General features: G+C 55.0%; 2 protein-coding genes and 1 pseudogene across 17 annotated transcripts in view; 2 read left to right on the forward strand and 1 right to left on the reverse strand.

Annotated features, from left to right (window-relative positions):
* The first annotated feature begins 1538 nt into the window (after nt 1-1538).
* On the forward strand, nt 1539-1654 carry LOC123836126 (U4 spliceosomal RNA; annotated as a pseudogene).
* A 2085-nt stretch (nt 1655-3739) lies between these two features.
* Nucleotides 3740-12400, forward strand: CD74 (CD74 molecule). Of its 2 annotated transcripts, XM_045902792.3 has the most exons (9): nt 3740-3876; nt 7665-7837; nt 8044-8123; nt 8684-8746; nt 9407-9502; nt 9805-9889; nt 10866-11057; nt 11487-11549; nt 11806-12400. In XM_045902792.3, the coding sequence occupies exons 1-9, from the start codon at nt 3800-3802 to the stop codon at nt 11814-11816; spliced, it is 840 nt and encodes a 279-aa protein (XP_045758748.1). In that variant the 5' UTR covers nt 3740-3799; the 3' UTR covers nt 11817-12400. The 2 variants fall into 2 exon arrangements, with proteins under 2 accessions (XP_045758748.1, XP_045758756.1); XM_045902800.3 differs by lacking the exon at nt 10866-11057.
* Nucleotides 3874-22123, reverse strand: part of TCOF1 (treacle ribosome biogenesis factor 1) — a 47091-nt gene continuing 28841 nt past the window's right edge. For 6 of the 15 annotated variants that reach the window (XM_064596664.1, XM_064596665.1, XM_064596667.1 and 3 more), the window contains 8 exons: nt 20698-20811; nt 20134-20356; nt 19400-19482; nt 18724-18904; nt 16319-16867; nt 15506-15603; nt 14719-14762; nt 13559-14027 (listed from right to left, as the gene is read on the reverse strand). In XM_064596664.1, the coding sequence (XP_064452734.1) occupies nt 14736-14762; nt 15506-15603; nt 16319-16867; nt 18724-18904; nt 19400-19482; nt 20134-20356; nt 20698-20811 (1275 nt within the window). In that variant the 3' untranslated portion in view covers nt 13559-14027; nt 14719-14735. Of the gene's footprint in view, nt 4805-9913; nt 10727-13558; nt 14028-14718; nt 14763-15505; nt 15604-16318; nt 16868-18723; nt 18905-19399; nt 19483-20133; nt 20357-20697; nt 20812-22123 lie in introns of those variants that run through there. The other 9 variants (XM_064596669.1, XM_064596668.1, XM_064596663.1 and 6 more) reach the window with 7 other exon arrangements.

The raw sequence follows: 22123 nt of genomic DNA on the forward strand, positions 1-22123 counted from the left end.
TATATGTGTTCTAGCCATCCTTACCAAGAAATCTTTTTTTAAGTTGAGGTATAATTCACATACCACAATATTCAAGCTTTTAAAATTGTACAACTCAGTGGTTTTCCATATATCCATAAAGTTGTGTAACCATCAACACTATCTAATTCCAGAATATTTTCATCACCCCAAAAGGAAACCCTGTACCCGTTAACAATCATCTTCTATACCCCCCTCCTGCCCCCTCCCCACCCAGCCCCTGGCAGCCACTAATCTACCTTCTGTCTCTATGGATTTGCCTATTCTAGACATTTCGCAGAAATAGAATCATACAATATGTAGCCTTTTATGTCTGGTTTATTTCCTTTCGCATAATGTTTTCCAAATTCAAACATTTTGTGGCATGAATCAGTACTTCATTGTTTTTTAAAAACAACAATTCTGTTGAGATTTTAACTCCTCTTTATGGCTAAATAATATTCTATTGTGTGGATATGCCATGTTTTATTCACTCACTCATCAGTTGATGGCTATTTGGGTTGTTTTCACTTTTGGACTACTAGGAATAATGGCGCTATGAATATTGGTGTACAATTTTTTGTGGGGGGGGTATGTTTTCATTTCTCTTGTGTAGAGATCTAGGAGCAGAATTACTGGGTCACATGATAACTCTGTTTAATTTTTTGAGGAATTATCAAATTGTTTTTCAAAGTAGCTGTACCATTTTATTTTATTTTATTTTATTTTTTTAAAGATTTTATTTATTTATTTGACAGAGACAGAGACAGCGAGAGCAGGAACACAAGCAGGGGGAGTGGGAGAGGGAGAAGCAGGCTTCCTGCTGAGCCGGGAGCCCGATGTGGGACTTGATCCCAGGACCCTGGGATCATGACCTGAGCCGAAGGCAGTCGCTTAACCAACTGAGCCACCCAGGCGCCCTCCATTTTATTTTTTTAAAGTAAACTCTGTCCCCAACGTGGTGCTCGAACTCACAACCCTGAGATCAAGAGTCACATGCTCTATGGACTGAGCCAGCCAGGCGCTCCAGCTGCACCATTTTACGTTCCCACCAGCAATAATGACAGTTCCACTTTTTCCACATCTTGACAACACTTGTTATCGTCTGTCTTTTTGTTGGTAGCCGTCAGAGTGGGTGTGAAGTGGCACCTTACGGTGGCTTTGATTTTGCATTTCCCCAATGACTAGTGATGGGGAGCATCTTTTCATGTGCTTATTGACCATTTGCACATCTTTGGAGAAAAATCTACTGAAATCCTTTGCCCAGTTGGAATCAGGTTGTCTTGTGACTATTGAGTTCTAATATCTCTTCATATATTCTGGACATTAGATCCTTATCAGATATATAATATGTAAATATTTTCTCCTATTTTATGGGCTGACTTTTCACTTTCTTAATAGTGACCTTTGAAATACACACACTATTTTTCTTTGTCACTTGTCTTTTAAGAAATGTTTTTCAAAAGTCTTATTTTAAAAATAGCTTTATTGAGATATAATTGACACATAATAAACTTTACGAATTTAAAGGGCACAATTTAAGCTTTGCGCAGTGGCAGTATCGTAGCCAATGAGGTTTATCCGAGGCGTGATTATTGCTAATTGAAAACTTTTCCCTAAAGGGCACAATTTGGCAAGCTTTGACAAATGCATACATCATGAAAATAGCTCTACAATCAAGATAATGCCCCCCACAGTTTCTTTGTATCCCTTTGTCATCCCTCCTTTTTGTCCCTTCTTGTACTGCCCCCCACCCCCATCCTCAGGTAACTACTCATCTCTTCTCTATCACTGTAAATTAGTTTGCATTTCCTAGAATTTTATCTAAATGGAATCATACAGTATATACTCTTTTTTTTTTAAAGATTATTTATTTATTTATTCATGAGAGATAGAGAGAGAGAGAGGCAGAGGCAGAGGGAGAAGCAGGCTCCCCGCGGAGCAGGGAGCCCCATGCGGGACTCGATCCCAGGACCCTTAACCGACTGAGGCAGACGCTTAACCGACTGAGCCACCCAGGCATCCCAGTATATACTCTTTTGTTCTGGCTTCTTTCATATAGCGTAATTATTTTGAGATTCATCCAGGTTGGTGTGAGTATCAACAGTTCATTCCTTTATATTGCTGAGTAGTATTCCATTGTATGAATGAACCACAGTTTGTTTATCTAGTCACCTGTTGATGGACATTTGGGTTGTTTCCAGTTTGGGGCTATTAGGAACATTTGTGCTCAAGTTTGTATGGATACATAATTTCATTTGTCTTGATTATCCAGAAAATATCTGGTAAATATTTGAGTAACAGTTTCATTTCTTGAGCATCTCCTATGGTACCAGGCTCTGTGCTACATGCTTACTTAATCTTACGTCGCTGCAAGTTTAGTGTTATTGTCCTTCCTTTCCAAAGAAGAAAACCAATTCAGAAAGGTCAGGGGGCTGGCTCAGGTCATGGGGCTAGGGTCTTTCTGACTTGGGATTTGAACTCGGGTCTGGTGCATCGAAGGCCATGTCTGCTTTTTCCCCTCCCCTCAAAATACATATACTATCTCCCTTGATTCTTGAAATCGAAGACTCATTGAATCTTCAAACCACAAAGTTTTTATTTTTATTTATTTATTTATTTTTAAAGATTTTATTTACTCATTCATGAGAGACAGAGAGAGAGAGAGGCAGAGGCAGAGGGAGAAGCAGACTCCCCTTGGAGCAGGGAGCCCAATGCGGGACTCAATCCCAGGACCCTGGGATCACCACCCAAACCAAAGGCAGATGCCCAACTGACTGAGCCACCCAGGTGCCGAGACCACAAAGTTTTTAAATTTAAAACTACTAAAATTACCAAAAAAAAATTAATGTAAATTTTGAAATACGCAGAAGACATAAAGATTAATAAAACAAATATGGTAGGTAAGCTACAAAATAGTAAGAAATAAAACCTTGCCAACATAGTTAAATCTCCCTTGGGTACCCTTTCCAGGCCCTCTGCAGAGACCCCCACTGTCCTGAATTTGAACCACATGGTTTGGACATCAGCATAACACAAGAGCAGTGATTAAAACCATGGATTCCCCACTTCTTGGATGCATGATCCTGCGCGAGCACATGGCCTCTCAAAGCCTCAGTGTCCCTACCTATAAAAGGAAATAATAAAATAAAACAGGCCTCAAAGGGTCACTCTAGAGATTCAATGAAACAAAGCATGTAAAACAATTAGCACGGTGCCTGGCACAAAGGAAGGCTTAGTAAGTGGCAGCAAATGTTAGTACCAGAGCCTTAGAACTGTGGACTCAGGCTCATAAAATGTTCAAGTTAGAAGGGAGCATGGGGAACCCTGAGCGGATCATTCCCCACCCCAGCCCCCACCTTCTACACCCACTTTTCAGTGGGGAAGCAGGGGAGACAAAGGTATTTGCTGTTTCAAAGTGATTTTCCATCTAGGGAGTGAATGTTTGCCTGTTTCTTGCAATATCCAAAGTGCCTTATGATTCCAAAGGTCTGCCCAGAAACAAGTGATGACGGCCCTGAGTAGCCAATTGGAAGTATGCTGGCCTTTCTACCTGCCTGGGGAGCCCCCGCCTCCCCATCCTGTCCTGTTAAAGGCAGCTTTGCCCAAGTGGGGTTATTTCCAGCTTTGTGGTTTTCACTTCCACTTTTACCAGGTGGGCGGAGTGGCCTCCGGTGGACAAATCAGATTCCTCCTCAGCTCCAGCTTCAAGAGGTAAGCCAGGGGCTCAGGGTTCCAGACACCCAGGCGGCGGCAGCAGCAGCAGAAGCAGCAAGTGTGGGGAAGACCAGAGGCCAGAACCATGGAAGACCAGCGCGACCTCATCTCCAACCATGAGCAGCTGCCCATGCTCGGCCAGCGCCCCAGCGCCCCAGAGAGGTATGTGTGAGCTGCAGGAGAGAGCACACAAGTCCTGGACCACACAGACGTGCCTGGGTGCCCTGGGAAGAGCACTAGACAGGGAGCCACGGGAGGGATGGCTTCAGGCCCTGCCTCTGGGTGATTTTGAGCAAGTCTCTGGCCTGCTCTGGGCTTCTGTCTTCCCTCCTTTAAAATGAGGGAGCTCCGGGGGCGCCTGGGTGGCTCAGTTGGTTGAGCGACTGCCTTCAGCTCAGGTCATGATCCTGGAGTCCCGGGATCGAGTCCCGCATCGGGCTCCCTGCTCGGCAGGGAGTCTGCTTCTCCCTCTGACCCTCCCCCCTCTCATGTGCTCTCTCTCTCTCAAGTAAATAAATAAAATCTTAAAAAAAACAAAAACAAAAACAAAAAACCTTTAAAATGAGGGAGCTTCTCCAGGGCAGGGGTCTTAAATTTCTTTGCATGATACACTTCCGTCCTCAAAATCATAAGAGAGCCCTGGATTCTCCCCCTAGACTTTCACATAATACCAGGGGATTCCCAGACCCCCTGAAGCTAGACTGTGAATCCTAGGTTAGAAACCTTGGACTAGATTTGGAAAATGTTATGGATCCTAGATGGAGAAACAGAGTTTCTCAGAGAGGATGGTAGAAACTGCTCATCACAGTGGACTTTCTCTCTAATTACCACGGATAGGTGTATGTGTTTGTATTAGGGAAGTGTGAGTAGATGGACGCATCCACCATTACAGGAGGGATTGAGAGATGCCGGGAGGAGTCAGGAAAAGGCAAGGGTGGGGGCTCTGGCTAAATTTTTAGAAGGGATTGAAGGTTGATGTGGCATGCCCTGCCTGTGTCCCTCTCCCTTGCAGCAAGGGGCCAGCACAGCCATCCAGGAGGACCCCAGGACCCCTTTCCCAGGCCCAGGATTGTCTCATCCAGGTGTTTCCCTGGAAAAAAAAGACAAGAAAAGAAACAGGGTTAGAATGCGGCTACCCCATGGCCCCACTCTTCCCAATCTTCAAAAAGTAATTTGCAAATTGGGGCGATTGGCTGGCTCAGTCAGTAGAGCATGAGACTCTTGATCTCAGGGTTGTGGGTTTGAGCCCCATGTTGGTTGTAGAGATGACTTAAAAAAAAAAAAAAAGTAATTTGCAAATTATAGGGACTCAGAGCAGTGATGTCAGCTGTTGCCAGGCAGAAAGAGGTTTGGGAGAGACACTCAGAGATGTCATGAGGAACTGCATTCTGCAGAACCAGATACAGACCATCAGAGCATTCCTGTGAAAACCCTAAGGAATCCCAGGGCTAGGAGGGCTGACTCTCCTGTGAGGGCTAGATTCTGGTCCAGGTTCTGCTGCTGTCACATGTGACTTGGACAAATTGCTACTTCTCTCTGGGTCTCAGTAATAATAAAAACAATGAAGACACTAGTCGTGATAATAGTTCCCATTCACTGACTACCTGTCACCAGTCCTCAGCCAGGGTTAGTAATTCCTATGATTAGTTATGTGCTAAACCCAACCCTAACTCTCACAGTAGCCCTATAAGTCCGGTATTTTTATCATCCCCGTTTTTACATAAGAGAAAATTGAGGCTTTGTTAGTTAGCAGCTTACTGAAGTTATCACAGCTAGTGAGTATTGGAGTGAGCTAGTGAGAATTTGAATCCAGGACTAGCCTGACTTCGAAATATGAGCCCACTCTACCATCTGGCCTCCTTCTAGAGGCAGGATTTGCAGAGAGGGCAGGGAGGGCCACGCAGTGAGTCGCAGACCTAGCGCGAGCTCAGTGTACAGAGAGGGTGCCCCCTCCTCAAATCCTTGCCTGACTCTCCTTTTAGTTCAGGGACTGCTTCTAAAACTGGGCCTGGTCCTGTGTGCTCAGTCCATTCCAGCCTTGAGCCTGTTTCTCAGACCCCTTTGTGAACACTTCTGCTTCACAACATTTGTATCATGGTTCCTGCTAGTTCTGGTTGGCTCTTGACTTCAGCCAATTATTATTATTATTTTTCATTCAAGAAGGAGGCCATGGAAAGGAGGAAATGAAGAGAGAGAGGTGGCAAGAGTTGGCAGTCATCCAGAACCAGGGGACCCGCATTCAAGGGGCAGGAGGAGGAAGGAAACCAGATGCTAAAGTTAACTATTAACTCCCTTGAGAATAGTACTCAGTGCTAACTGTGTACCTAGGTGTGGAGCCAAGAGCTTTACCCTCATGATCTTATTTTATAAAACAACCCTTTGAGTAGCTGTTCCTACTTCAAGTTACTCGGAGGGGTTGACTTACCCCAGCTCCCTGACCTAAGGGGGTGGCAGAGCCAGGATTCCACTCCAGGTCTCATCTCCAATACGACTGTAGATTCTTAGGCCTTATGAGAAACTGAGGTTCAGAGAAGGTATAGTGGAAGGTAGAACTGGGACCTGATTGGGGTTGCAGAGGGGTGAGCATGTAGATAATGAGCTGGAGAGCTTGAACCCAGGCAAGACCCAGGCTTGGGTGGATGTTCACAGAAGCCAGGCCACCCCTGTTCCTGGAGAAGGCCAAGAAGTGGTACTTGTTCTCTCCTCCTGTCTGGTCTCCTTTTCCCCATGTGGGGTTTTTGCTTTCTCCTAACAGAACAACAACCTTTTGACCCGGACCTTGGCCCAGAACATGCAGAGGACTGGCAAGCAGAGAGCCAATGAGAATGAGCTATATGTGTGATGTCATGAGTTACTAGGCAGAAGGGTCTCCTAGAGTTTCCTAAACTGTCCTTGTTTGGTTCCTGGAGTAAGCAGAGTGTAGTCTCATGCTGACAGTTTCTAGTGGGGTTCTGGTAGCCCTACCGCTGGGGTGAGGTGGGAGAAAACAGGCCAGGAACTCTCAGGGTCCTGGGGCAGGATCCTTACCTTCCCTAAGCTGTGACATATTCATGTGCCCCCAAAACCATATCCAAGGCCAACCATTCCAAGAACTACCTGAGGTCTGGCCACCCCTCCCTGTGCAGCCAACTCGTTTAGAGAATGTGAGACATTCTCCCAGTCACACAGGCTCAGGCACCATACTCCTACTGAAATCCCCCCCGGGTGGGTAGTGCCATCTGAAATACTTGCGTGGTCACAGTCAGATCTTGCTTCAAAGAAGAAAACCACCAAATCCTAGAGTTGCTGAGGTGAGAGGCACCCACATGACAGGCCCGGAGAATGGCAGAGACTTGCTCAAAGACACGGAGAGTGTGGGGTGAGGATGTGTCCCCAGAGGGAGTGGTGCCCGACTCTGCTCCAGTCTGACATCATCCACTGCCCCCAGCCTGCTCCTAAAATGTCAAGGCCTCACTTCTCGTTTTCAGGTGGGCCACATGCTCTGCTGTGCAGGGCCCACTTCCTTCCCGTTTCTCTGATTTCACTGCAAGGGTTGGGGAGGTAGGGAGGTGAAACCTGTTCCCCTTGAGGGCAGTCCTGATGCTCAGGAGACCCCGCTGGCAGAAAGAACCCGGGGAGACCCTCCATGTCAAGCCCTTGGAGCAGAGGTGGGACGAGGCCCAGGAAGGACAAGGCACTCGTCTCTGGCTCTTCCCCACTCACCCTAGGTCCAGGGGCAGCGCTAGGATTTCTGCTCAGGAGGACTGTAGGAGAAGCAGTGGTTAGAGTTGTGGGGCTGGGGGAACGTCTTTGAGCTGTGTGTCCATAGGCACTTGTATGTGTGTGTGTTCGGGGTAGCTGAGGGGGTGGAGGAGCTGACGGAAACGGGGGACATCCCCCTGCTCTCAGTCAGCCCTTGGGGCAGCCGCGTCTGTGGACCCTCCTCTGACCTTCCTCCTGCCCCCCAACAGCAAGTGCAGCCGAGGAGCTATGTACACAGGCTTTTCTGTCCTGGTGGCTCTGCTCCTGGCTGGCCAGGCCACCACCGCCTACTTCCTGTACCAGCAGCAGGGCCGGCTGGACAAGCTGACGGTCACCTCCCAGAACCTGCAGCTGGAGAACCTGCGCATGAAGCTCCCCAAGTGTGCGTGCCCCACCTCCATTCCGACCTCCCCCACCCCACCATCCTTCCCTCGAGACCCCATCCCTGCACCCAGCTGGGCCCATTCTCTTCTCCCTCGGGTCTGGGATTCCAGCCCCTCCTCACTGGGTTGATCTTGGTCCCCAGTCCAGATGCTCTCTTCCCTGGGCACTGGGGCCACACTCATACTGTACCTCCTGTTCCCACAGCTCCCAAGCCTTTGAACAAGATGAGGGTTGCCACCCCCATGATGATGCAGGCGCTGCCCATGCCAGGCCTGCTCCAGGGGGTAAGGACAACCCGAGGGTGGTGGAACAGGGAGGTGTCATCTAGCCTGGATGGAGGGCAGGTGCTGAAGGCCAGGGGAGGATGGCTGAGCCAGGAAAAGCCCAGCCGGGGGCGGGGGGGGAGCTGTTGGGGGAGGACAGGGCCTGCCTTAGGAAGAAGAGGGCTCCCAGGGGTGGGGGAGGAAAGAGCCTCTTGGGGCCATCCCTGGGATGTTTACAAAATGCTTCTCGTTTACCAGAGCATCTCACGGCCCCCTCCCTTCTCAAATCCCTTGATGTCCTATATGGGTAATGTTTCTGTCCTGAAACAATCTGCTGTCCACAAAGCCCTGGGCAGGAAAGCTTATGCAGATTTGACCACTAAGGACGTTGACGCAGTAAGGGCAAGTGACTGGCTTGAGCTCTCCTACTTGGGCTCCTACTCCGAGGTGGCGGAGATGGGCCTGTTCCTGTTGAGCAGCTGAACTCCGGACTCCTACCCAGACCCGGAGCTGCTGGCTCTGTTGCAGGGCCCCTCCTCTGTGGGTTGGTACCGGTAACCCCCATTTCTTTCCTTCCACAGCCCATGCAGAACGCCACCAAGTACGGCAACATGACACAGGACCACGTGATGCACATGCTTCTGGTGAGTTGGGACCCCATGGGTGGCCCTGCCTGCCCACCCATGGTTCCCGCGACACCGCACTCCAAGGCCTGCACGATTCCGGCCTCACCAGATTAGCGAAAGAATGCCAACGTGGCCCTTAGCTGTCATATGTCGTCTAGCCCTGCCGTCCGCTTGAGTGTTTGAGATGGAGAACCTGAGGCCCAAAGCCCGGAAGTGGCTTGCTCAAGATGCCCATTTTCCCTTCCCGAGTTTCTGTGCAAGGCTCTGGGCTCACACTGGGAAGCAGTCAGACTCTGCTTCCAACCCCACAGGGGTCCCAGGCTGATGTGGGAGTTAGACAAGTGACCAGGTGATAAGGGACACGCAGAGGAAAGCAGCAGAGGACCCAGCGGGGGGGTGGGGGGTGGTGCAGGGGTGTTGATGAGGGGCGATCTGGAGGATGAGTAGGAGTCTGCAAGGAATAGAAGACTGGGGGTTATGGGTAGAACCGGGCCTGGAACCTGGGTCTCTGAACTCTCAGCCCTAGGATCACATAGCCGTGCAACTGCAAGGCCCTTGCTGCCTCCCCACTCCTTGGCCCCATTATGGCAGAGGTGCAGGGGAACGCAGCTTGCACATTTCACCTTGCCTGCCAGAGAGCTCTTTTTACACCTTCCTTCCTGCCTTGCTACCCCACAGGAGACTGACCCCCTGAAGGTGTACCCGAAGCTCAAGGGGAACTTCCCAGAGAACCTGAAACACCTTAAGACCACCATGGGGCCGCTGGACTGGAAGGTCAGTGGCTTGCCCTGTGCTGCCCCCTCTCATCCCCAACGCCTGGGACCGGCTGGCTCGGGGAAGCTATCCCCAGGGAGCTGGGGGGTGGTGCACCAGCGCCTACAGAGCCACAGACATGAAGGCTCCGAGCTGAGGAACCACCTCGACCAAACCCTATGGGTCTCTAAGAGGGAACTTGGCTGCAGCTGGACTCTGGGGTGTTGGGTCCCTCTTGGACCCTCCATGTCTGTTCCCAGGGGCAAAGTCAGGCAGGGCTGGAGGGGGCTGTGGGGCCTGACCCCTTGCCTCTATCCCATTAGGTCTTCGAGAGCTGGATCTATCAGTGGCTCCTGTTTGAAATGAGCAAGAACTCCCTGGAGAATAAGCCCGAGGTTCCACTAAGAGGTATGGGGAGCAGGAGCCTTGGGATGCCAGGGCTTCTGGAAGCTCCCTCAGGGCTCTCTGGGAGCCGCAGTGGGACTCCCCCAGTCTTTCTCTCACTCCTGTCGCTCCCACCTGTTCCTTCTGGGCTTGGCTGCTCCCCCTCAGCACTCCCTTTAGAGGCTGACCTCCCTCGTGGAGGCTGGCACTGCACACGTGGGACCTGGAGATAAGGACCCGACACATCCCAGGTGTCATCAGTGACCACTCAACCCCACGCAGGTTCTAGTGAGGGGGCTGGGCAGGGCTCATGACTCCACCTGCCGAGGGACCTCCCCGAGCTCACACAGCCAGTACACGCCAGATGAGAGGACCTTGGGGTTTTTCCGTCTTGGGGACAACGTATGATAGGATTTTCAGCCCTAAAGCCTCAAAGAGGGCCATGTCTTCCTCCTGGCACTAATTTGCCACACAACTTTGGGAAGTGTCTTCCCTCTAGGCTTCAGTTTGGGGAGTGGAAGATCAGGGGCCCAGCCCGTCCCACCAGAGGCCTCCAATTTTCCCAACATGGATTCATAGAAGGCACCTTCGATGCCATGGTGACCAACTGTCAGCTGATGTTTGAATCCCTCTACCACATCCTCAAAGCCCCATTTGTACCTGGATAACTCCAGTAACAGAGGCTCAGACTTACCAGGATGCCCATTGCTTTTCCCTAGAAATAAGAATCACAGGTGCAATTCCAAACTTTAATAGGCATTGAGTGTCCGAAGAAACCGAGTTCTGGGATAAGTCAGCCTCGTGGCTATTCACTTCCACTTCGATCTCACACCTTGTTGGTCCAGGCCTTAGTTTCCCCACCTGTGCCGGGGTAGAGCGAGCACAGCCCGGTGGGCAGAAGGCATTAGGCCCACGGCGGCGGCATGCGGACGTCTGGTTCTGCTGCGGTGCCGGCCCAGGGCTTGCTCGCTCACTGTCTCCACCGTGCCTGTCGCTTCAGTACCGACCAAGTGCCAGGAGGAGGTCAGCCGCATCCCCGCCGTCCACCCTGGCACGTTCAGGCCCCAGTGTGATGAGAACGGCCACTATAAGCCGCTCCAGTGCTATGGGAGCACCGGCTATTGCTGGTGCGTCTTCCCCAACGGCACCGAGGTCCCCCACACCAGGAGCCGCGGGCACCGTCACTGCAGTGGTAAGCAGTGCCTACTGGGCCAGGGAGCGTCAAAGCGGCAGCAGGACCCAGAAGGCCCTGGCACACGGGGGGCAGCCCCTCAGCAGCCCCTTCGTCCACCTACGCATGCAGTCGTCTGTCCGCCGGTCCTCTCTCTCCTTACGTCCACTCATCTGCTCACTCATCTGTCCTTCCCTCCTCCATCTGCGGCGCTCACGCCGCTAGGCACCGCCCACGGTGCATCCAGGAGCCCTACAGGCCCACCCATCTCGTGTCATGGCTCCCTCCCTTGGCCTGCCCCGAGCACACCTTAGTGCTGCCATCCAGCCAGTCCTGCCTCCACCAGGCACGAGGCCGGGGCCAGGCTGGGACGAACGACCCCAGCCTCTCGCCAATGGGTGTGGGAGGCTGGACTGCCCAGTGACACATGGCCTTGCTATTCCCTTGCAGAGCCACTGGACATGGAAGACCTGTCATCCGGGCTGGGCCTGACCAAGCAGGACCTGGGCCACGGTAAGGGCCCCTGTAGGGGTCATCTGGGCCCCAGCAGCTTATCCCCTGAGGGGCCAAATCCCTCTCGGGCCCTCCGGTACAGCATGACCCCGGGCCATTCTCCAACCTCCCCGAGACACTCATTTCACAACCGAGGACCGCTACTAGGGGCTGTGGGGGTGGAGAGTCCTCAACTGCCCTGAGATCCCAGGGTGCTGGGAAGGGGCAGGGCCAACAGGTGACCCCCACCCTAACCTGCTGCTTCTCTTCTCCGTAGCGGGCGTATGAGACAAGCAGACGCAGATGCCGGCACGCAGCCTGCCCCGCATGGCCTCTACCTCCTTGCTCCCCTCCACCCTCAGCCCTAGCCCCCCTCCTTCCCTTACACACAGTCTCCCACTGTCTCCCACTCTGCGCCTCCTTCCACAACACCCTGGCACCTGGCTCTCCATCAGCCTTAGACACAAGTCACGTCAGAGAACACAGATGTAACGATGCAGGAGGGTCCTGCTGCCTGACCCCTCATCCATCAGCAGGAACGCATGGCCCAAGGAGGTAGACCAGGAGCTAGGCTGACCCCCATTTCAGCCTCCAACATGGAGCCCCAAGATCCAGGCCCACAGACAAGATGGAAGGTGCAGGGAGAGGGGACAGTGCTCCCCCACACCCAACATGTTAGCTGTTCCTGCCCTTTTGGCCTTGCCTTTCTAGCCTACCTAGCTGCGGGGAGGAGCCACGCTTCCCCTCCCCAGCAGCACTCCCCCAGAAGAACCAGCCTCTCCACAACCCCCTCCCCCTTCCCTCCATGCGGCCAAGCTTGTCACTGGCCCTCAGGGCCGCAGCTCTGTGAAAATAAAAGGTAGTAAGTAGAACGCTTCTGGCTCCTGACTGTTGTTGGGATCTGGCTCGGGGACCCCAAGGAGGTACCTGAGACCTTGAATCCAGTGGCGTGGGTGGAAGGGCACAGCCCAGCGAGCCCAGCCCCAGATGCCCGTGGGGCCCGGCCGGGCTGCGGAAGTGCACTCGTGGGACGCAGGCATGCCAGCTTGCCGTGGGGACACACAGGCGTACTCTACTTCCAGAAAGAAATAGGCTCTTGCCCAGAATCGTTTAAGTACAAGTTCGTCCCGTCCTCATTTCTCTACTAAGAACAGCGTGAGTGTGAGGACGGACAGCAGTGGTGTAGGCCCCGGTGTCGGGACTGCCAGGAAGGGGGCAGCTGTGGGGAGCCAGGGGCTCACGCCCTATGTAGACCCGTTCGAGACCAACACGCTTAGCAGGAGAGAGAAGCTAATACGGGGCAGGGCCCCGAGTGAAGGGTGCAGCGGATGCCAACCCGGGTCTCCGAGACCTCCAGCCCAGCGCTCTCCTTTTCCACATGGCCTCTTACTCTCGCTGGCAGGAGGCTCAGGGCCCTGGAGAGAAAGCTCGGCGTCCTCTGGGGCTCCACGCAGCTCCGGGCAATGGCATGGCTGCCCTCGCCGCTTGCTGTAGATACGGCACCCAGACAGATCTCTGGAGTTCATATATTTCTTGTCTTCATCATCCTAGAACCTTCGTTATCTGGACACGAAGGCAACTCAATCCTAACTGGTTTCCCTGCTCCTACTCTGCCCGCGGTTACCTATTCTCTACCAGGCACATCAAGAGGGCCTGACTCCAGCTCACACCCCACCTTCAAAAGCTGGCTTGGAAAGTCATCCCCCACCTGCCCTCTTCCACTTTCTGCCTCTGGATGTTTGCCTGGCCCTAACCAACCAGCTGTGACGATGCACGAGGTCCCCCTTAGCGGAGATGCCACTTCCTCCGGGAAGCCTTCCCCACGCTGACTCAGCACCTGGGGCATTTCGCAGAGTCTTGTTCTCTGGCAACCTGTCCGTTCCACTCACCACAGCGTCCCAGAGCTTGATATGTAGCCAAGAACAAATCCTGAGCAGGATTTGGTCACCTCCAAGCATCAGCCAGGCTGTCCCTTCCAAGAATAAGTCAATTGCAAAACATTTGTCCCCGATGCGCTGGGAACTTGAACCTTTCCTTCAAGCCTTTTATTTTCTGAGTTGATACAAAAAACCACAAACAAAACAGGGAAAAACTGACAGAGAACAAAGCCTCAGCATCAGCCAGAGACCAGAGACGTGGAAGGAGCTGCAGGCTGGGCCTTGCTAGGTCTGCAGGGCCAAGAGATGGAAAGTCCCGAGGCCCCTGGGCCTGCTGGGTTTGAAGGGGGAGGGGCAGGTCACTTAAAAAAATATATATATACTGTACACATCTATCTGAAGCATTCTGTGTCAGGACAGAAGTCAGACGCGGAGTCGGTGAGTGCAAGTCACTTCTCCTCCTCCTCGGACCAGCCTGTGCAGGGCTCACTAGCTCGGCCAGCACGGGCTCTGCGGCGGGCTGGCTTCTTCTGGGGAGGGAGGGAAGTTAAAGATTGAATCCCAACCCATGGTGGCCAGAGGGCAGAGGCATGGGGCTGGTCACCACTTGGCTAGGAAATCCCTGGGTGAAGGAAACATATCCAGATATAAGATGTCCCGACCTTTTTCTCCAAAGAGAAGAAAATAAAATCAAAACCCGGTGTCTCTGATGCAGGGGAGGAGCTTTAACCACAGCGGGTGCTTCAGTGCGGACCGTGTCCCAGAATGGGACTGAGCGCTTTAGTGCTCCACACTTCACTTAATCCTCAACGCCAGCCAGGTAGGCTGTGTCCACCCCCCCCCATTTCCAGGGGGCTGGTGGCTGCTGGGGTCCCATCAGCCGCTTCACCACCACCCGGAAAGCACAGCTCCGTCAGAGTGGCTTATCCTGAGGAAACATCATCTTCCCCATGAGGAATGCCCTCAAATGACAAGATCACAAGGAAGAGGAAGTGGACAGTGGCGGGAAGAGACCAAGCCGTACTTGACCTCGAGCCTCATCCTCCTCTACAAAGAGGCACTATCCCAGTGCCCGCACCCAGGGAGTGCTGTGTTGGTCCCGGCCATCATTATTCTAGATCCTTCTGATTCTGCAGCTCTGATTTCTGGCATCGCCTCACTGGCCCCACTGACCTTGAGGGACAGAACCACTTTCTCCAGCCCCCACTCCTTCCCCCTGCTTGGCCCCTGCGACCAGGCCAGATGCTAGAGTTACCCTCCTACCCTCACCAGGGAGGGGAGGTCAGCAGGGATCCCCCGGCCAGGAAGCATACCTGTCGCCGTGTGCCCCTCAGACAGTCTGCTCTGCTGTCTTCTTCTGTGAGGAGAGAAGGAGGAGAAGCTCCTGTACCTGAAGCAGCCCCGCCCCCCCTGCACCCCCCCCCGCCCCCGAGCGGACGTGATAACCGGTTCTCTCCTGAGGACTTGCAGCTCCCCCTCCCGGAACAGATATTGGGTATACAGGGATCCCCAAGGGCAGGGCTGGGGCCCTATTTGCCCAGGAAGGAGCCCGGGACACTGAAGCCAGCAGATGCTCAGCTGAACACAGCTGAGGCCCCACTGGCCATGGTGAGAACTGCACCGTGTAAGGTGCAGAGGCCCCCCTACTCCGGTGATCAGCCTCTGGAACCCATAAAGCAGAGGGGTGTGTTTCTGTGATGGGGATACCCTGCCAGCTGGGGTACATACATCCCAGGGAATGTACCCTCTCACCTCAGTCTTCCTGGCTAGCCTCCCTGCCCCCCACCTCAGGGCTCTCCTTCCTTCACCCATCCCAAGAACATCCTTCACCTCACAAAGACGGGGCCACTCCCACGGCTTCACACACACAGGCCATGTCCCTCCCTCAGGGTGGCCCGTGCCTTCCACCCATCTTCGCCAGCTTGTCACAATTCATGAGGCCCCAACCTCTGGACCCTGAGAATGGATCGGGGGCAGGGAGCAGGTCTGGCCTGCCCTACCCGCACTCTGACACACACAGGATGGGGCTGATCACATTCACCCTGGGGACTGGGTTTGGGTCCTTTTTCTGGCTGGAGACCCCTCAGGAACTCACGCTACCTTTTTCTTCTTTTTTTTCTGGAATGGTGAATCAGGGTCTTTGGTTGAGGCCTTTTTTACTTTCTTCTTCTTTTCCTTTTTTTCCTTGTCTTTTTTTTCTAAGGAAAGAAAGTAAAGCCTCTAAATAACAGAAGCATGGTGGGGGCGGGGGGGTCAATGTCAAGAGATAGGGCTGGTCTCAAGGGATCCTAGAACCACTCCTCCCAATGCCAGGTCCCCAGTTCTCCCCACACTCCGGGGACCCATCAAAACACAGGCCCAGGCCTCTGTGACCACCTGCCCTGGCCCAAGAGCCCATCCACGGACCATCTGGACTACTATTTCTAACTCACTTTTTAAAACTTCCACACATTTTAAAAAGTGACATTCTACCTGTAAACGGAAACATCACCTAAGGGACAGACAGGGCTGGACGAAAGGAGGTTCTGCGGCACGCAGAGTCTATCGCAGAGCTTGGGAAGGGCCAGCCGCCATGAGCTCTGAGGGGAAGCTTCTATCTAGGTGCCTGGGCTGCAGAAGCAGGACGCTGAAGCGCGCGTGACAACTGGCCGCCCGCCGGGAGCGAGCACCGCTGGCCCGTGAGTAGGCCGCACCCTGCACCCTGCAGCTGCATCTCCCCGGCTCCCTGGCAGGTCAGCCCAGAGCTCCGGGACCCAGCTCCGGCTCTGCCACCCCCACCCCGGCCCCAGACCAACCAGTTCGCAGCCTGTCCCTTCTGTGCCCGCCGGCGGCCCGCCCCCACGGCATGCTGACTGGAGGCTCTCCGCATGGGCCCCAAAGCCTGTTCCAGGCTGCAGCCGGCCAGCCACTTACTCTTGTCGGATTTCTTCTTCTCCTTCTTGCTCTTTGGGTTGCCTTGGTCTCCACCCTCAACCTTCAGTGTCCCTGGCTCCCCTTCTGGCTTCTCCTTGGCCCCCTGGGAGCCAGGAGACGCTTTCTCCTTCTTCTCCTTGAGGTCACCACTCACTCCGTCTCTCTTGGCTTTCCCCTTGGGAGTCCTGAGGGCCTTTTCTGGCGAGCCGGCACCCTCCCCACCTCCCCCAGCCACCAGCTGCTGCTTCTTCTTGCTCTTGGGGGCTCTGGCGGCCGTCTGGTCCCCCGACAGCTTCCGCTTGCGGCCCACCCGGCCCTTCCTGCTGCTCTCCTTGGCAGCATCCGCGGCCTTCTTCCGCTCCTGCTCCAGCAGCTCCGTCAGGACCTTCACCACCGAGGCCTGGACTCCGGCCTCGTTCAGGGGCCAGGGCTCGCTCAGGAGGCGCCGGCTGAGGTCGCTCTGCAATGCCAGTATGGAGGCCTGGGGACTCTCGGCCTCCTTCCTGGGCTTCTGGGGCTTCTGAGGCGTGGGATTAGCCTCCCTTCTGCCTGTGGAGAGAGAACACGGGGTCACGGGTCGGGAGAGTTAGGAAACAGGCTCACCCTGCACGTGCAGGGTGCGGCCCACTCACGTATAAGCCAAGGGGGCGTCTAGGGACACAGCTGACCTCCTCGGACAAGGTACAGACAGGGAAAGGGCGGCCTAGCGGTCACTCTGCCCCACTGCCTGGCTCACACCTTTCCAGCAGTTTCTAACTTAGCTCTTTCGTCTCCTTGCACTCCAGTCAGGTTGGAGATGGAAAAGGACTCCAGAATCTTAAGGATGGGGAGTGAACTCTACCAACAAAATGAAAGGTCAGACAGGAGGGAGACGGTATTGTCCAGTCAGAGGTCCAGAGCTGGGAGGCAAGGGACTTGGATTCCAGGTTTGACTACCACCAGCATGCTGTGGGACTGTGCTCCTCCCTTGGCCTCAGTCTCCCCATTGGTAAAATAAGGGCTCAGATGAACGGTGAGGCCTCTATTCTAAGTCACGGACTCATGATAAGAGCTGGTCAGGGGACAAGGCAGCCTAGCGGGTGACAGGCCTGGTGTATACGCACATGGTGGCTGATGAAGCAGGTTTGCTGCCTGCCAGAGTGACTTCTGGTGCAGCCTTTGTTTAGAATTTTCCACGCCTCTGCTCTCCTTTGATAATTGTGTGCTGACTACATGTGTGAAAAAACCCATCCACAGCCCCCTCTAAAATGTCTCCCCGTCGCCCCCGCCCCTCACAAAGAACACTGGGGCAGACAGTGAGCAACGACCCTTCTGCTGACCCAGCAGCGGTGAGCTGCAGCTAAAGCCAAGGCTGGGGTATCGGGGGGCGGGGGGGGGGCAACATTAGCAGTATCCCGCTGCTGCCCCTGACTTCCCGGGTGACTCGGCAGGTTTGCACTCATTCTGGGCCTCACACACACAACCGTGCCTACACGCTGGCTCTGAGAGGCGCCCTGTGGCCCGACCCAGCTCCCCGTCATGGGGCTGGGGCCTGTTGCCCGCAGCATGCGGTGGGCCCAGGGTGGGAGCTCAGGGGAGGCGCAGACGGCAGGCTGAGCAGGGGTCGTGGGGGACGGCGTCCCAGGACAGACGGAGGCCCAATTCAGTTGTTTGGTGCTTCTTGGCAACGGCAGGGGTTGGCTGGAGGGGGAAGCTGAGGAGGTTTGCGCTGGCAACCTCCTTCCCTGCAGCCCACGTCTCTGCTTCCTGTCTACAAACACCCTAGGACACCACAGCTGGGGAATGCCTAGAGCTGTCCCAGGCGTGCCCATCAGAGCTATCTGTCCCTCAGCACAGGCAATGCCCCAGGCTGGGTGACCTCGGCAACTCCGGTCTGCCCTCCAAACACCGCGTGACAACTGTCTGTGTGTGCCACGCCCTGACACTCACTGGATGGATCTACTCTGCCCTCTGTGGTTAAGACCCAGAGGCCCAGTGTGGCTAGGGTCCTGTCTGAGGCTTTACAAGTCAGCCCATCACCTGGGGTCTCTGCCACGTGCTAGAGACTTCTCCAAAAATGGCTCCTGCCTTCCATCTGAGCTGCCTCAGTTCCCACACCCCACACCATGTGTCCATTTGTTCGGAAGCAGAGGCAACGGGGACAGTTAGAGAAAGCCAAGGCCGCTTGAAGGCACGGATCACCCGACCAGATGCACCAGCATCCCACAGAGCTGGAAAACCCAACTTCCAGGCTGTCCCAGGTCGTAAGAGCCAGACACCCAGATGTGGGGCACCAGGCCTTGCTTGGAGAGGCCCTTGTGACAGACAGGACCATACTGGTAGGACTGTTCGTGAGGGAGGCAAAGAAAGGGCCCACTGCCTTGTCCCTCCGTGTCCCCGTGTCTCTCCTGTGGCCCTTGACTCACTTGTTTTAGGGGATACGGTGCCTGCTACATGTTGGGGCTCCACTTCCTGCTTGCCGTCTGGGGCATCTTTGGTGGCAGAAGCAGAGGACGCCGAGGGGTTGAGGTCTGGCCCAGCAGTGGCCTTTGAAGCCTGGGAATTGGCCAGAGTCGGCCCAGGGGTCACATAACCTGAGAGGAGAGACTGAAGAAACCCAGTGTGAACGTGGCTGGAACCTGCTCCACCCGTGAGTGCAGGGCCTACTCTGAGGAAGCCGTCCCAGGAGCCCCTAAGGTCGGGCCAGCCCTCTCGGGCCTGGCGTGGGGCACATGAGCCCTTCATACGGACCTCCTGCACTGTTTTAATTAATCAGATTTCCCTCAGCCACATTTAAAAAGACAATCTCTCACTACTAACGCGAATGGAAAATCACTAGCACTTGCCGTGTACAGAAGATAACCTTAGAAAAATCCCATCTGTTCCAAAATGTCTTTTTTTTCTGGGACTCATCTAAAATCAAGGCAAGCCTTTCCTATAGGCTCTAGGAGTCCACTACTCATGGCTCTATGCTGAAACAGAGCCTCAGGGGGAGAGACGGGGCCCCGCCGTGGTGGATGGCCTCGGCCTAACACTGCAGCACGTGGCCTCTAGCGCCCGCCTGAAGGCCCCCAAGGGGCCAGTCCCCTCCCTCACCATTACCTGAGAGGGTGCCACCACCTCGTCCTCACTGGACTCCGCTGTGGTCTCCTCCACCAAGGTCTCCGTCGTGGAGGGGGCCGGACCTACCGGGGGGGGGGGGGCAGAGGCCAGCTGTCGGGAGGCCCTGGGATGGCCTGAGCCTTCCGCTGGTCCCTCGCCCTCCTGCCCAAGGTTTTACCTGCTCCTACGACTCCCTCCCAGCTCAATGGCTATTCGCAGCCTTCTAAGCAAGACATCTCAATGCCAAAACCTTCCATTCTAATTCCTGAGGCCCGACTTCTGCTTCCCTGCTTTTCTTTCTTTAAAGGTTTTTATTTATTTATCAGAGAGCGCACACCCGCACAAGCAGAGGGAGTGGCAGGAAGAGGGAGAAGCAGGTTCCCTGCTGAGCAAGGAGCCCGATGAGGTCCTGGAATCACGACCTGAGCCGAAGGCAGATAGATGCTTAACCGCCTGAGCCACCCAGGTGCCTCATTCTGTGCGGGAAGCATGACCCCGGGACTTTGGGGGGTCAGTTATGGGAGCCTGAGAGTAAAAAGCTGGCAGTGGTCAAACAGCAGAGCTAGAAGATCTTTCGTATCATTTGGACCAACCTCCTCGTGGGGTTGTACAGATGGGAAACTGAGGCCCAGCATGGGGTGACTGGGCCCAGGCTGCAGAACAGGTGGAGATACAGAGCCGAGGCCGCCACTCCCCCGCTCGGGGCCCACCTAGCCTTCTCCTGGGACCCTCACCTAGCCTGGGGGCCGAGGGAGCCATCGGGGTCCCGGCAGCACCCTCCTCGCTCCCTGAAGAGCTGCAGCTGCTGTCGTCCCCGTCACTGGAGGTGTCAGAGGCCTTGGCTTTGGCGCGTCCGGCAGGAGGGGCTGTGGCCCGCTGGACCGCAGGAACCTCAGGCTTTCTGAGCTTGTTGGTCCCCTTGGCCTGCACAGGGAGTGTTCCCAGAGCACTGTCAACCTAATTTGGTTTAAAAAAAAAAAGAGAGCGAGAGAACAGAAAAAAAAATGAAGGGAAATAAACTTGGTGCCTACCGAACACCCCAGTTACCTCAGGGCTAGGCGCCTGTTAGCTGCTCTGCACCAGGCCTCACTCAGCCCTCCCACAAACGCTGAGCCGGGCAGCGGAGGCTGGGGGCGGGTGGTGTGGGTTATAGACGTGTGCATGCAACAGTCACAGGGCGGTAAATGCTGGCGCTGGGACCTGGGCCCCTCCCTGGCCCCTCCCTTCTATGGTCTGTCATTTTTGCTCACACTGTCCCCTCCAGGGTGGGGCCGCCCCCCCCAGGCTCCCCTGCTCACCCCACTGGAAGACGGGGTCCTGGCAGCAGGAGGCTGGGCCTCACTGGCTTTCTGGGCAAGGACCTTCAGGGCGGCCTGGGTCAGAGGGAGGCGAGCAGGGCTCCTCTTTGTCACCTGTGGACAGCCACAGGCAGCCCTGAGACTCGCAGGTCCTCGGGATGCCATCTGTGCCAGGCCCTGCTCAGATCCCGGCTGGGGTCGGAGGGGACCTGTATCTGCACAAGGAGCCACGGGGCTGGAGGAGGGGACTGAGGGACAGTCAAGGGGGTAATACCACCCTCAGGGGCAGAAAACAGGGCCAGGCTGTAGGTTGTCAGCTGATCCTACTGTTCTCAGTGGAGCCAAAGACAGCTTTTAGCCCAGGGGAGGGAATCAGCTCGGCTCCCACCTGAGGCCCCCCCCAACTCAATCTGAGCTTGCACTTGGGAAAAGCCTCTAGTCTGGTGTCTGCAAAAACCTCCTCAAAGGTCTCCCTGGTGCCACTCCTGCTTCCCACACCTGCCACTAGTCAGGGAGACAGAACTGGAAAGGAGCCGGGCGGGGCTCCCCCTGCAAACCTGGGCAGCCCTCACCACGGCCTGTCGGGCCTGGCTCCTCTTGCCTTGCTGCTTCCCCCAGCTCTCCCACCCAAGTGCTTCCCCAGATGGTCCCAGCCCGGGTTCCCCTGGCTGGAGTCCTCCCTGGCTCGCCCTGGCTTGCCTGCTTCTCTAGCCTCGATGGGGAGGCTGCCCTTTCCTGCCCATCCTTCCTAAAGCAGCTCACCTCATTATTCTCTAGTTTAGACTCAGTTCCTTTCAAAGTACCCACCAACTGGTGAGTACTTGTTGGCTTCCTTGTTTCATGGCCCACGAGCCCCTCCCTGCCGTCTGCCTGGTGCGGACAGATGCTCGGCACCATCTGCTGGCCGAACGGAGGCGGGCTGCCGGGCGCAGTGACCACAGCACAGCTGGCCGGCACCCGTGCTCCCAGGAAGCTTCTCTTGGGCTGTAGCTCGTGGGGAGCCCCTCTGGGCTAGGGGCGCCCAGCTCCCTCCTGCCCTCTTAGAAGAGAGAGGTGGGGTGCAATGGGATGGGAAAACTAGCCCACGTGGCCCAGGAGCGGGGTGGGGAGTGAGGAGACCTGGGTTCTGGCCCTGCCTAATCCTGGACAGGCCTCAACGGTCTTGAGGGACAGCGCTCAGCTCTGTCGTTCGCACAAGGAGCTGCTAACTCTACCCTGCTCAGGCTGTAGATTTAGGCAAAGACCCAACAGAAATGCACTGAAAATGGTGAAGGCCAGGAAGTCACCATTATCCACACTAAGAGAGACAAGGTTTGTTCACAGCATTTCCAAACCGGGACGGAAAAGGCAAACAAACCAAAAGCGCAACCACGTTGGAACGGCTGCCGAGGGGCTCGCGGAGCCACAGCGTGGCTCTGCCTGGGGG

Source organism: Mirounga angustirostris, unplaced genomic scaffold, assembly GCF_029215605.1.
Source record: "Mirounga angustirostris isolate CCGP_5_RB_7025 unplaced genomic scaffold, mMirAng1.0.hap1 SCAF_7, whole genome shotgun sequence".
Taxonomy (NCBI): domain Eukaryota; kingdom Metazoa; phylum Chordata; class Mammalia; order Carnivora; family Phocidae; genus Mirounga; species Mirounga angustirostris.

Coding starts and splice junctions, on each gene's coding strand:
- CD74 (XM_045902792.3), top strand. CDS start 3,800: ATGGAAGACCAGCGCGACCTCATCTCCAACCATGAGCAGCTGCCCATG. Junction 7,838..8,043: donor GCGCATGAAGCTCCCCAAGT/GTGCGTGCCCCA, acceptor CTGTTCCCACAG/CTCCCAAGCCTTTGAACAAG. Junction 11,058..11,486: donor CGGGCACCGTCACTGCAGTG/GTAAGCAGTGCC, acceptor ATTCCCTTGCAG/AGCCACTGGACATGGAAGAC.